The 15,104-nt window shown below is 34.3% G+C and overlaps 1 protein-coding gene across 16 annotated transcripts in view; it reads left to right on the top strand.

Annotated features, from left to right (window-relative positions):
• MYCBP2 (MYC binding protein 2) overlaps positions 1 to 15,104 on the top strand; it is a 283,602-nt gene that overhangs the window by 134,104 nt on the left and 134,394 nt on the right. For all 16 annotated transcript variants that reach the window (XM_045054591.1, XM_045054579.1, XM_045054571.1 and 13 more), the window contains 7 exons: positions 1,558 to 1,649; positions 5,028 to 5,162; positions 6,517 to 6,600; positions 7,615 to 7,711; positions 9,306 to 9,498; positions 10,000 to 10,274; positions 13,746 to 13,967. In XM_045054591.1, coding sequence (XP_044910526.1) covers positions 1,558 to 1,649; positions 5,028 to 5,162; positions 6,517 to 6,600; positions 7,615 to 7,711; positions 9,306 to 9,498; positions 10,000 to 10,274; positions 13,746 to 13,967 — 1,098 coding nt within the window. The remainder of the gene's footprint in view (positions 1 to 1,557; positions 1,650 to 5,027; positions 5,163 to 6,516; positions 6,601 to 7,614; positions 7,712 to 9,305; positions 9,499 to 9,999; positions 10,275 to 13,745; positions 13,968 to 15,104) is intronic.

Here is a 15,104-nt window from a genome sequence, read left to right as displayed (position 1 = left end):
ACCTTTATATTATGCTACATACAAAGCAGGGAATGAGAAACCACTGAAAAATTTTAGATTACAGAAATATTCTAATCAAATATTCATTTTACAGAGTACTAAGGATCATTAAAAAAAAAACCAGAATGCTTGTGGTTTATGGAACCCTTGTGGAAATGGGCCAGAGCAAGGAGAGAATGGAGATAAGAAGACTGATGAGTTCTAGCTAGTAACAGTGAGCATGCGTGAACTGACAAGCTATGGTACCAGCAATAAAATAGATGTAGTGATGGCAGAAAGATACGGGAAAAAGGATTATTCCAGATTTTTTATCTGAGTGAGTGAGTGATAATCAGAACGGGGAAGGCAGGGGAGAAGGGGAGTGACTCATTTTAGAACTAATGAGGTCCAGCTGTAGGAGAGGAATGCAGTGGCTGTTGAGAACAAGATCTGAACTGGAGACAGATTTTCAAATTATTAGCATATAATTGATAAAATGAGACATCTAGCATAGTAATTATCCAGTAAGTTTTAATGCCCCCTTCTCTTCCTCCTTAGTGTTTTTGTAGTTTACCTGCTATATAATTCTCCAGAGAAATGAGGGTTTTTTTTTATATGTGTTGGTCCATTTTTGAAGAAAAAAGATCTCTTCCTAATAATTCTCCTTTATTTTCACTTAATTTCATAACTTTTCATCTTTGATATCTTCTCTCTTATCCTTTCCTCAGACTTTCTGGTCCTCCTCCCCTTGTTTATACCCATTTTATTTCATTCTCTTCATCTCTCCTATTCCTGTGCCATATTACTTTGAACTGTTTTAAGGATCCTTATCTTCTATTATTCCTCTCTCTCTCCATAGCTAAAATTTTTCTAGCCTTTTTGCTGCGTATTTTTCTAAATGCTCCATGAGTATTATTTCATGTAATTCTCACAATTACTATGAAGTAGGCACTGTTAGTGTCCATTTTCCTTTTATGCATGAGGAAACCAGGTCCCATATCTCACAGCTTGTACGTGTTGAAGCAAAATTCTTCCTCCTTGGAAGCTCACTTAGATACAATGCATTGGTTGAATTCTTTCACCTCCTTCAGATGTTTATATTTGGTACAGAAGAACTTGGAGCATTTACTATAAATAGATGAATATATAAATAAACTGAAATTAATATAGGCCATGAGTTTCTAAATTTAAATGTGTAGGTTTGTGTATTCAACGTTAAAAAAGCAGGCATTCTGGGGCACCTGGGTGGCTCAGTCGGTTAAGCATCCAACTCTTGATTTCAGCTGAGGTAATGATCTCACAGTTCATGGGATCGATCTCCATGTTGAGCTCTGTGCTGACAGCACGGAACCTGCTTGGGATTTTCTCTCTCCTTCTCTCTCTGCCCCTCCCCCATGCTCTCTCGCTCTCTCAAAATAAATCAGTAAAACTCAAAAAGAAAAGCATGCATTCTGATTTTTACATTCTTCAGTGTCCAGCACATTTTTGGAAACACACAAAATTATAAACATATTATTCAGCAGGTTTGCATGATTGAATGACAGACTAGAAACGACGGGTTTTTTCTCCTTTCCCCAGCTGTTCGAGTTGGGTCCTGATGGAGGAGATCATGAAACCGATGGAGACCTTCTTGCAGAGACTGATGTGTTAGCTTATGACTGTGCTGCCAGGTAATGATTTCCCAATTACTCAGCATCATCCTTACATACTTAATATGAAAAATTCATTGTAAGTGAAGAAACAAACATGAAAAGGATGTTTTAAATAATCCGTGATAAGATGCTTGAGATATTAAATTGTGTATAAGTGTTGCATTTAACAGCTTCATTAAAACTAACAGTATTTTCCCTATTTGTATTTTATAAATTATTTCTCCATTGAAGATTGGATGAAACTATACATATATTTTATATACCTTTGCTTTCATGCATCCCTTAGAGAACAGCTACTGTGCTAGCTTTCCAGTGATGTGATACAATTATTTACTACCTGGAGCATGTATATAGTATCAAATAGAGAAGGCCAGAAGTCCAATCACCTGTGCGCCCTAACACCATGCCCATAGTATGTGCTTGTTTGTAACATGCTTGGGGTGGTGGCCAGCTTTTACTGAAACCTCTTAGGAGGTTACCAGAATCCAGATGTTTATTTATAAAGCTTCATTAAGTAAGAAGAGACTTAGATTTTATCAGTCCTCTCTGTATAATGCCACGGAATATCTCCAACACTATGTTATGACAAGTTAGTGATTTGAATCAGGGAATATTATGGTGTGAAAGAGAATAAATTGAACTTCAAAATAATAATAGTATACTTCTTCCCAATGATAGTTACGTTAAAACCTGTGTGTCATACGTGAGCTTTTTGCTAGTGAAAATGTGATTTCTGAAAATGGTAGTAAGGCATTGAGTCTGCTTTTAACAGATACGTACTTTGAGAACAAAACAGCAAACTTAAAGAAAATTCTGACTGTTTTTTCACTTCAGGCATTTACCAATGTCAGGAGATACTTTTCAGTCATATTTTATGTGACAAAAAATGAAGATCAGGAAAAGTTAATTGATTAATTTTTAACAAAGCCTTAAGATGCCATTGTCATTTAGCATTTATTTTTGAACATGTAATTATGGGTCAAAAATAATATTGTTTCACATATAGAGAATCATGTAGAGTGTATTTATTTGCCGACTAACAAAGCCCAGGTTCCTACAGCTAGCATTAAAGGACTTCCATGATCATTTATAGCATCTTTTTTAACTTACTTCCTACTAATCGTTTTTATCTGTCTTAATGCTTTAACCCGACTGGACCCCCTGTCATTTTCAGGCGCTGTTGTGTACCTTCATACCTCTATAGTGTGTGAATTTGTCCCCTTCCTCAAATACCCTTGATTCTTTTTTCTATCCCAGTTTCCCAGCTACAACCACTATACTCCATTACCTGGAACTAAAACTTGTGTGTATCTTTATCAGATGTCCTTATTTTTATACATGCTTTCTCCTTCTATTTTAGTAAAATTTTTTGTGTAGTTACTATGTGACGGGCACAGTTCCAACACTTTATTTGAATTTGCTCAGTCCTCAGAACAATCCTGTGATCTAGACCTCATCTTCATCCCTATTTTCAGATGAAGAAACTGAGTCACAGAGAGGGTGTAATAATTTGCCCAAGGTCACACAACTAGTGTTGTGAAGCTGAGCCTTGAATTCTGGCCATCCGACTCCAAAACCGTTTTCTTAATATGCTACCTCTGAAAAAACTTGACTTAAATAAATGAACTTTAAAACTAAAATTCAGAGTTTCATTTTCCAATGACACTGGCATGGTTTGTTTGTTTTTAACAACAATTAAAAGATTTTGTGTTATTTTAATATGAAAGTTTTATAACATTTAAGCAAGTTGTAGAATTCAAGGTTGAGGGGTGTCATCACCACAACACGAATGACTATTATTATTTGTGTGTTCTTGTCAAGACTTTTTAATTTTTTTCTGACTTTTTTTTTGTTTATTTGTGTGTTTATTTATTTCAGTGATCTCTATACCCAACATGGGGCTCAAAGTCACAACTCTGAGATCAAGAGTTGCGTGCTTTTTTAACTGAGCCAGCCAGACACCTTTTTTTTCCTCTTCCTTTAATTTTTTCTTCTTTTTTAAAAAAATTTTTTATTATTATTTTCATTTAAATCCAAGTTAGTTAACATATAGTGTAATAATGATTACAGGAGTAGAATTTCGTGATTCATCACTTACATATAAAACCCAGTGTTCATCCCAGCAAGTTCCTCCTTAATGCCCATCTCCCATTTAGCCCGTCCCCCCACCCTCCTCCTCTCCAGCAACCCTCAGTTTCTTCTCTGTATTTAAGGGTCTCTTGGGGTGTGTCTCCCTTTCTGTTTTTATCTTATTTTTGCTTCCCTTCCCCTCTGTTCATCTCTTTTGTTTCTTAAATTCCACATATGAGTGAAATCATATGATTCTGTCTTTCTCTGACTACTTCTCTTAGCATGCATAATACAGTCTAGTTCCATCCATGCTGTTGCAAATGGCAAGATTTCATTCTTTTTGATCAATGACTAATAATCCTCTTTATCTGTTCGTCAGTTGATGGACATTTGGACTCTTTCCATACTTTGGCTATTGTTGGTAGTGCTACCATGAACATTGGAGTGCATGTATGCACTCTTTTTTTTTTAGACTTTTATTTTTAAGTTTATTTATTTTTAATGTTTATTTATTTTTGAGAGAGAGAGAGCGTGCAAGTGGGGGAGGCGCAGACACACACACACACACACACACACACACACACACACACACACACACACACACAGAATTCGAAGCAGGCTCCAGGCTCTGAGCTGTCAGCACTGAGCTCAACACGGGGCTCAAACCCACGAGCTGTGAGATCATGACCTGAGCCGAAGTCAGATGCTTAACCGATTGAGCCACCCAGGTGCCTCTATTTATTTACTTTGAGAGAGGGTGGGGGAAGGGCAGAGAGAGAGAGAGAGAGAGAGAGAGAGAGAATGAATTCCAAGCAGGCTCAACATGTCAGTGCAGAACCTGATGCAGGGCTCAGACTCACAAACAGTGAGATCATGACCTGAACTGAAATGCAGAGTTGAATGGTTAACCGAGTGAGCCACCCTGGCGCCCCCAGACTTTTTTAAATAGAAGGTTTTTAATGATGTTTAATAAGAATATTATACAATGTATTTCATGCTTTGTTTATAAAGGATTTAAAACCAATAAATGCAGGGTGCCTGGGTGGCTCAGTCAGTTGAGCATCTGACTGGCTCAGGTCACGATCTTACAGCTGGTGAGTTCAAGCCCCACGTCAGGCTCTGTACCGACAGCTTGGAGCCTGGAGCCTGCTTCGGATTCTGTGTCTCCCTCTCTCTCTGCCCCTTCCCCATTCACTTTCTGTCTCTCTCTGCCTCTTAAAAATAAATAAACATTAAAAAATTTTTTTTAATAATAAATAAAACTAATAAACACATGCATGTAGCAGGGCAAAGGCATTGTCTTTGACTCACTAATTTTTCTCTCAGAGAAAAGTATGCAATGATGTTTGATGAGCCAGTTCTCTTGCAAGCTGGATGGTGGTATGTAGCATGGGCTCGAGTGTCTGGACCCAGCAGTGACTGTGGATCTCATGGACAAGCTTCTATTACCACAGATGACGGGTAAGCAGAATGTTTAAGTATTACTTAAGCAGCTCTCATTTTTGTTAGTGGAATATTGTTTTAAAAGCTCAGAGGTCTTTCGGTAAGGTAAAAATGTTAGTAAGACTAGAATATATGACTGCCAAACATTTAAGTTTATTTGATCTCATGCCAAATTTAAGGTCTAGACAGAACAGGGAGACAATTGGACTGCTATTCTTTGCTCTTGCCATTTGTCATTTGTATGTATTTCTGGGTGTTATATTGTTTAAGAACTTATTACCAGTTAGAAATTATATAAAGTGACAAGGTAAATGAGGAATTTGGAAACCATAAAAAAAGGAATAAATACTTGCTGTGCAGTTTGATAGTTCTTATGAAAGCAGTTTATAAATTGCAGAGCTTTGGCAATATGAGATGGTACAGTTTTAATAAAATGTAGGGAAATTTACTGCTTAAATTTCATATATAGATCATTTTTCAGTTTATAAAATACTTTCATATCTATATTCTCATTTGATGGCCTCAACAATTACGTGAAGCCATTATTAGCCCTGTTTTCCTCTCAGGGGAATAGAGAGACAGAAAGTGAAGTGATTTGCTTCACATCCTATCGCTGCTGTGTGGCAGAACCAAATCTAGACCTGGAATCTCTTGAGTCTAACTCCATCCTTCTTTATTCTCAGTACTCTGATTTTGTGTGTTTGGAAGGACCATTACTTAGAAGAGAAATTCAGTTTACTCTTACTCTTCTTGAGCATGAGTAAAAGTTATGCAACAGTATATTTCAAATAGTTATGTTCTATTCATAACAGAGCTGACCAGAAACAGAACAGACTAATGTAAGAGGTGAAATCTTTGTTCCTGAATGTTCAAGTAGAATGCCATAGAAGAATCAAGTCAGCTGTAATGTATCCCTTTCTACTTACTGTAAGATTACGTGTTAGCACCAGGGAGATTGCCTTGGTCCTGGACCTCATGATTCCACATGCAGTTCATTGAACTTTGGAGTATCACAGCAGTTTAAAGCTGCTTTAAATAGAAGGTGTCATGTGTGTGGTTGAGCACATTTTAAACTGTAAGTTGAAGTATTTTGTTACTAGCTTATTGTTCTGGTTAAAGTTGAGCTGGAGGGACCTGCCGCTTACCCATGGCTGCCTGATCAGGTTCATTTCCTTCATTTTATTCCTTAAGCCACTCAGAGCTTGAACCAGAATAAAAACAATTCCTTTTTACTTGTAGGTTTTTTTCTTAAAGAATGGATCTCTGTGCATTAACATATATTTGAAAAGGCAATTGTCAGATTTCTTATTTTCTTTCATGAATCTCGAATCATGTTGTTTTTTGGTGTCATTGTTATTTTTTCTCTTCTTAGGGTTGTTTTCCAATTTAAGAGTTCAAAGAAATCAAATAATGGTACAGATGTTAATGCTGGTCAGATACCTCAATTATTATACAGGTATTTAGCATATTTACAGTGAATTAATATGGTTTGTTCCTCTGTTATAATGAGCTAGGATACTATAAAATATATGACATAATGAGAAAAATCACTTGAAGCACTCAGCAAACTATAACATACCAGAAGAAATATAGCTACTTTTAACAAAAACACTTAATTTAATATTTTGTATATTTTTAAACATTTTCTACTTTGAGCATGATTTGAAACTTTACCTCATGACTCAGACTATCTGTATTATGCCATTAACAGTATTTTAATCTGTAGATTTTCATAGCTATTTCAGAATATTATAAAGTAATAAAAATTTGTCTTAGAGAAATGATATTGGGATTTTCGATAGGGATTTCAGATGCAGGCCTGATTGATTTGCTGCTGTTTTGTGTTTCCTGTTTGTCTTGTGATGGAATGAATTAGAAAATCCCTTACTGCTAAAAGTTTCCACTTTTGAAGTATGAAACAGTAACTTGTCCATGTGATAGTACTTATTATATTTGTAACATTATTTAAGAATTTTAATTACTTTATGGTATTTGAGACATTTATGGAAGCATATGCCTATGTGTCTGTCTACCTTTCTAAACTCAATAATTTACTCAATAATTACTCAATTTTTAGAATGAAGAATTCAAATAGGTAACCCTCGCTAGAAAAAAAACGTCATTCCTTGAGTAGTAAAAAATCTAAAGAAACACCTCTAGAGCAGTAACTGTCTCTTATGTCTTCCTTTCCTAGTAATCACTTTTAAAAATCAAGGTGGTTTAAACCTCACTTTTCCCAGGAAGGGATTTTTGTTTGTTTTTATGCAATTTATTACAATTAGTATTTGTAATATATAGCATTATGAACATAGCAAGTTGCTTGGACTACTTCTGGGTACACTGATTAAATGATGTTTTAATTATATAGCACTTAATATTTAATAGCATGTTTTGCTATTTCAAAAATGTATATTTTGAAAATTGTCATTGGACCTTCTAACATAAATTTATGTGTATATGCTACTTTCAGACTTCCAACCAGTGATGGTAGTGCCTCAAAAGGCAAACAGCAAACCAGCGAACCTGTACATATTTTAAAGAGATCTTTTGCAAGAACTGTCTCAGTGGTAAGCCATTTTTTAAAAAATTTCAGGTTCTTTGTCCAGTGCTCCATTTCATTTTGATGTTTGGCGGTTAGCCACCCTTCTGAGAGTTTATCTCAACATAGTTTTATGAACTCAGATTTGTTTTTAGATTAGCACTGACATCCCAGGGCAAAGAATAAATAATATGTACTTTAAATAATGGGAAAATAGAGATGTTGGCTGACTTTAACATGAACTTAAACATGAACTGAAATAACTGGTGGGTTTTCTAGTAAATCTTGTATGAATACATGTGCTGAAGGAGAAAGTGAAGGAAAAGTTAAGGCTGATAATTGACTAAAAAGTGCTAATCTAATGCTTGAGGAGCTAAGTAGAAGAGTTGTATATTTAACTCAGGGCTCTGTTGAACTACTTGACCATCTGCATTCTACCTTCAAAACTATGCCACATTACTGGGGTTACTAGTGTAGAATGGAAAGCCAACATGATGTAATTGAGAGATCATGGGAAGTCTGAGTTAAGTTCTTGTCCTGTACTAGTTGAGCATTCTTATGCAAGTTATTTAAATAAACTGATAGCATCACTATGAATTTCTGTTGACATAAGGGATACAAAAATGCTTTTTTAATTGTAAGGCACTATATGAATGTGATTCATTAATGTAGTCAGTAGTCTTTCATGTTGGTAAAATGCATAGGGAGAATGTTTTTTTTTCCTTTTTGTATTAGTTTTTTAAAATCACAAGATTAGTATACATCCCTGGTTTGGAATAGGGTAGAGTAGGGATAAAACTATATTAAAAGTACCCTAAAGTTCTTTCCCTGTCACTCTGTTATTACCCCATATAACTACTGTTTACATTTTGATGTATATCCTTTCAGACCATTTTTTATATATACACAAACTTATTAGTCTTTCATACAGTATGCTATACAACCTTCTTGTTTGTAATGATAAAATTTTGCATCTTTTTAAAATTTTCATAGGATACACTAAGTACTGCAGAACAACTAGAAATGCAATACTACAGCAACAGCGTAGAGTTTAATTTTGCTTTCAAGTAAACATAGATTTGTAAATATTTTTTATTTTTTTCCTTACTTATATGATAAACTAGATAGGTTGAGAGCAGGGAAACTTAAAAATGTATTTTTAGTGGTGCCTGGGTGACTCAGTTAAGTGTCTGACTTTAGTCGTGACCTCACGGTTTGTGAGTTCAAGCTCCACATTGGGCTCTGCACTGACAGCTCAGAGCCTGGAGCCTGCTTTGGATTCTGTGTCTCCCTCTCTCTCTGCCCTTCCCCCACTCACACTCTTGTCTCTCTCTCAAAAATAAATAAACATTAAAAAACAATTTAATGTATTTTTAACTAGGCAAATATTGAAGAATGTTGTTTTTATAGATGCCTAACTACTGTACCTTTTTTGCCAAGCTTCAAAGGTACTCCTAATGGTAATGTGGTAAATGAACTAATAGAATGTCTATTATTTGCACTAATCAAAACACAGTAAAAAAGTTCAAATAAAGTTTTGAAGTTGATGCCATCTTTCCATTTGATTCAACCTATGGATCATTTGAACTAACTGTTACCTGTTTTTTCATATTCTGGATTAGGAATGTTTTGAGTCATTATTGAGCATTCTTCACTGGAGTTGGACCACCTTAGTCTTAGGAGTTGAAGAACTTAGAGGATTAAAAGGATTCCAGTTCACAGCGACACTTCTAGATTTAGAGAGACTGCGCTTTGTGGGTACCTGTTGTCTGAGGTTATTGCGTGTCTATACGTGTGAAATTTACCCAGTATCAGGTATGAAGCTTCTTTTTAAATGACTTTAGGGAGAAAATATTTGAGACATTGAGAAGGTCTATATGGGAAAACCAGGAATTTAAGATCCCCAGCTGCCTTTAACCTCCAAAAATGAGGGGAGAAAGTCAGCTTTTGTGACCTTTATATATTTACTTACGAAGAGTAAAATAGATTACATGTTATGCTGATAACAAAAAGTCATGTCAGGCTAAAAATTACTCTAATAAAGTATTATTTTAACAGATTTGGTCAAATAGAAAACTTTTGAACAACTCATTTGGACTTAGAGGCTGAAACCAATATTTCAGGGTCATTTTTTTTTCCTACTTAGATTTTTAAGAGAAATAATTTTGGACTGCATTTAATCTCTAAATTGTTTCATCTCTAGGTTATGAGGACTTGTGATCTCTAGTTACATAGGAAATTACTTGAATTATATTAAATGTCTCCATCCATATTTATTATCCTATTTAATTAGCAATCTGCTTTGTTCCCTCAAAGCTACCGGAAAAGCAGTTGTGGAAGAAACTAGCAAATTAGCAGAATGTATTGGAAAAACTAGAACTTTGTTAAGAAAAATTTTATCAGAAGGAGTTGATCACTGCATGGTGAAGTTGGATAATGATCCTCAAGGATATCTCAGTCAACCTTTGAGTCTCCTAGAAGCTGTCCTTCAAGAGTGTCATAATACCTTTACTGCCTGTTTTCATTCTTTCTACCCAACTCCTGCCTTACAGTGGGCTTGCCTTTGTGATCTGCTGAATTGTCTGGATCAGGTAATTTAAGTTTGTAAAATGTTAGTTGAAAATATGATATGTTACTTAATACTCTTTAAAGTGCTGTTGCCTCAATCTTTCTAACTTTTATAAAAGGTAAATTAGGACATTGGTTTGGTATATGTGACTTAAAGTTCAAAGACATTTTTTTTTCTGTTTGCTTTATCATTTTTACTTGTAAACTTGACAGGCACATTGTGCAGTTGCTGATTTGCTTTTTGAATCTGAGTAAGCATGTGTGCGTAAGAGCAAGAATAGTTGTGAGCAAGTGTGTAAGAGCAAGGACAGCACTAGAAGGGCAGCTCCTGCAGCCTCCTTATGTGCAGAATGGTCAGGAGAAAGATCTGTGAGCGAACTTGCTTGCTAACATCATTCATTCATGAGGAAACCACAAGCCTCATAAATGTGTATGCCCCAAATCACAGTTTCAAAATGCTTGAGGCAAAAAAATGGCAGAACTAAAGGGAGAAATAGACAAATTCACAGTGATAGTTGGAGACTTCGACACTCCTCTGTTAGCAATTAATAGAACAACTAAACCGAAAAATCAGTAAGGAAATGGAAGATCTGGACAACATTATCAACCACATTGGCTTTACTGACATTTATAAAACAGAATGTCAAGTGCACAATACGTTATTTTCAAGTATACATATCTTGCTCACAAAGATAGATCATATGCTAAGCCATAAAATAAGTTTTAGTAATTTCAAAAGATTAAAATTAAAAGTTTTCAGACCATAATAGGACTAAAGTTAAAATAAATAGCAAAATATATTGAGAAAAGCACTAAATATATGGAAAATAGACAATAATTCTAAGTAACCAGTGAATCAAAGAAATCCAAAGGAAACTTGAAAATATTTTGCACTGGAAGATAAAAGTATAACGTCAGAAATTGTGAGATGTAGCTAAAGGAAATTTATACTTTTTAAAATATTTATTTATTTATCTTGAGAGAGGGAGAGAGAGAATCCCAAGCAGGCACTGCACTCTCAGCACGGAGCCCGACTTGGGGCTTGATCCCACAAATTGTGAGATCATGACCTGAGCTGAGACCAAGAGTTGGACACTTAGCCAACTTAGCCACCCAGCTGCCCCAAGAAATGTATTCCTTTAAATCATACTACTAGCAAAGAAGAAAGGTTTAAAATCAGTGATCTAAGTTTCTTCCTAAAGAAGTCAGAAAGAATTAGCAAACCAAAATAAGAAGAAAGTAATAAAGATATTGGGAGGAAATAATAAAGATAAGAGCAGAAATCAGTAAAGTAAAAATAGAGAAAATTGACCAAAAGTTGGTTCTTCAAAATTAAAACCAAACTAATACACTCATAGCAAGTCTGATTGAGAGACCAGAGATGAAGAAAAAACACAAAATGCCATTATCAAAAATGAAATAGTGAATATCAATATAGATCCAAACAGACATTAAAATGATAAAAGAATATTTTGAACAGCTGTATACCAATAATTTATAATTTTAGGTAAAGTAGACAAATTTCTTGAAAAATATAGCTTAATCAAAACTAGCACAATAAGAAATATAAAAATCTGAATTGCCTTCTATTCATTAAAACATTGAATTCATTATCAAAAACTTTCCCACAAAGAAAACTCCAGACCCAGATATTGTTATTGGTGAATTCTATCAAACCTGAAACAATATCAATCTTTTACAAATTCTTTCAGAAGACATAGGAGACAACATTTCCCAACTGATTTTGTCAAGTTAGCCTTATACTGATACCAAAACCTGACAAAGATATTAAAAGAACATATTAGTACAAATTTTACTCAGAAACATAGATGCAAAAACTCTTAACAATATTATCAAATCAAATCCAGCAATATAAAAAATATATCACACCAAGTAGGGTTTTTCTTGGAAGTGCAAGGTTAAACTTTCAAAGTTCAATGTAATTCACCATATTAACTGAATAAACTGGGGAAATTGTATAATCGTCTCAATAGATGCAGAAAATGTGACAAAATTGGCACTTATTCAATGGTGAAAACGTCCATGCAAACTAGGATTTAAGGAAACTTCCTCAAGCTATGATTATAAAGGATCTCTAGAGAAAAATGCATAGTTAATATCAAACTTAATGGTGAAATACTGAATACTCCTCTAAGCTTGGGAGTAAGGCACAAGGTGACTGTTGTCACCACTTCTATTCAGCATTGTAGAGGAAATTCTAGCACCTTCTCCTCCCCTAAGAAAGTTCACTGTCATCACCAGGTTATCCTAGCCTATTTGAAAGATATTCTGGGGATGACATCGGGGTAGGCAACTTTGTTTTTATTTTATTATTACTGTTTTTTAGCTGTTTACATACTGAATTTATTATTCTTGTCATTAAAAATGTATTTCTTTGTGGTAAAAACACTTAATATGAGATCTCCCTCTTAGATTTTGAGCATACAGTATGATATTGTTAACTGCAGATGCAATGTTGTATAACACATCACTAGTGCTTACTCATCTTTCATAACTGAAACTTTATACCTGTTGAATACCAGCTCCCCATTTCCCCCTCATCCTATCCACACTCTTCTCTGCTTCTGTGAGCAGACACTGCATGTAAGTGGAATCATGCAGTATTTTGGCTTGCTGTAACTGGCTTATTTCACTCATAGTGTTCTCCAGGTTCATTGATGACCTATAGCAGAGTAGTGTATTTTACCACTCAATTTCCTGAGATAAGGTTATTGCCTGGACTGGTGCACAACTTACTGTCTCAACCTGTCCAGTCTCATATGGTTTTCTTTACTACTGAACTGGCTACAGAACAGGCTAGCATTAACAAATATTGGTTTAACATATAGGATATTGCTGTTAACCTGAATTTGTAGTACAGATGTTTGATGAACTAAGTAACATATACACAGTTTTTGTGAATTAGGATATCATGTCTTGATAAGTTTTTAATATTTTGTTACAAAATTTTACAAGTATGCTGTTAATTTTCTGAACAGATATATAATGTGATGACATATTTTGTAACCTTAGTGAAATGTTTATTATAATAATTCATTATGCTACATTACCATTAGTGAAATGTTATAGTTGCACAGAATTATAATTTAAATCAGTAATTATTTGAGGAAAATTGTTTCAGTGCTTGTTACTGGACATGTCTTAGATATATACTGATTGGGGCCTTTTTGATGTAATTCTTTGAGCATAGTGCTAGAGAGGACTAAGATTCTGAGGATATATAAACTCATTGAATGGAGAATAGGAGGCTGATATTTGACCATATTTAATAATTTTACATCTTCATTGGATAGTAACTTAAACAGTTGTGTTTAAAAGTATTGATGTAATTAAATTCTGTATCAAGACAATTAAAATGAGTGCTAGAAAACTTTGGTATGATTTAAAAATTGTTTAACTTTTGTGTATCCAAACATTTGGATTAAACTGATGCCATATTTCTTTGATGGGCTCATCTTCCTTTTTTTTTAAAGGATATCCAGGAAGCAAACTTCAAGACTTCAAGTAGCCGATTGCTTGCAGCTGTTATGTCAGCTCTGTGCCACACTTCTGTTAAGCTGACTTCCATCTTCCCTATTGCATATGATGGAGAAGTACTATTACGATCAATTGTTAAACAAGTTAGCACAGAGAATGACTCAACATTAGTTCACCGGTTCCCCCTTTTGGTAGCACATATGGAAAAGCTCAGCCAGGTAGGTCTTTTCCCAAAGTATCTTTTATACTGAAGTAAATGGAGGGCATATTTAAGTTGTTGCTTATTCTTCTATACTGATATTTACCAAATAAGTATGTGTTTCACAAGAAGAGCTAAAATTCAGGGGAAAAAATTCTCATGTTTACCTGTAAATTTGCAATATTCTTTCTCCCATTTTTTAATTTTGAATGAAACCTAACCTATAAAAAATTTGAGAGTTGCACAGTGAATTCATATATTATTCATATTATTCACATATTATTCACATAATATTCACATATATTATTTGCCAAACCATTTGAAAGTTGCAGATACTATAAGCAAACTTGTATATTCTCTTATTTTAGATTGCTAACAGAATTCTTAGGGAAATAAGTAAATTTTTGAGACATTTTTTTTCTATAACATTTTGGTGTGTTAAAATAAGTACTCTAAAACAATAGTCACAGGAAACATGCTTTAGAAACTGTTTCTGGTTTATTAGAAAGCACTATGCAGAAAAATTAACTTAAATACACGTGAAAACCATATATAATACTATCAAGTTGATGAGGAGTAATCTTTAAAATGAAAGCCAAAAAAAGCAGTAGAAAATAGAATAGTTATCCTAATTATACAATAGCAATTTTCTGTTGACTGAAGCAACAGAAAAATAATGAGAAAAATTTAAGTGACATATAGAAATGAAGGACAATAGCAGAATGGGAAGAAAATTTGCGGTCAATAATACTTTGTAGAATTACAGTAGAAATAATAAGAGTAAATATAAGAGGGTCTTTAGAGAGTAAGCCATTATGGGAAAAATTTAAGCCTTACTAGAAATTAAATGTGGATGAATTAAGGTACTAATTTATTTGTAAAAAATTAAGAAAAATGAAGAGTTTTTTTCTCTTATCAAGTCCTACACTGGTGAGACTATGAGGAAACCTCCTGAACTTATTGATGATGGTTCCTGGCATTATGTAATTAATCTAAGTAATCTTTTTCTTTCGGTCTCTCATCAAGTATTTATTGTGTACCTTCTATTTACTGGGATTATAATTAGGTATTAGTTGAGGCAGGAGTCAGCTCTTGAATTGGCAATGGGGGAGTGCCTATAAACTGGAGGATATTTTTACAAGATAAATTGTCAATT

Source organism: Felis catus, chromosome A1, assembly GCF_018350175.1.
Source record: "Felis catus isolate Fca126 chromosome A1, F.catus_Fca126_mat1.0, whole genome shotgun sequence".
Lineage (NCBI taxonomy): Eukaryota > Metazoa > Chordata > Mammalia > Carnivora > Felidae > Felis > Felis catus.
Note: the sequence above shows the minus strand (reverse complement) of the source record. Positions and strands in the feature narration are given on the sequence as shown.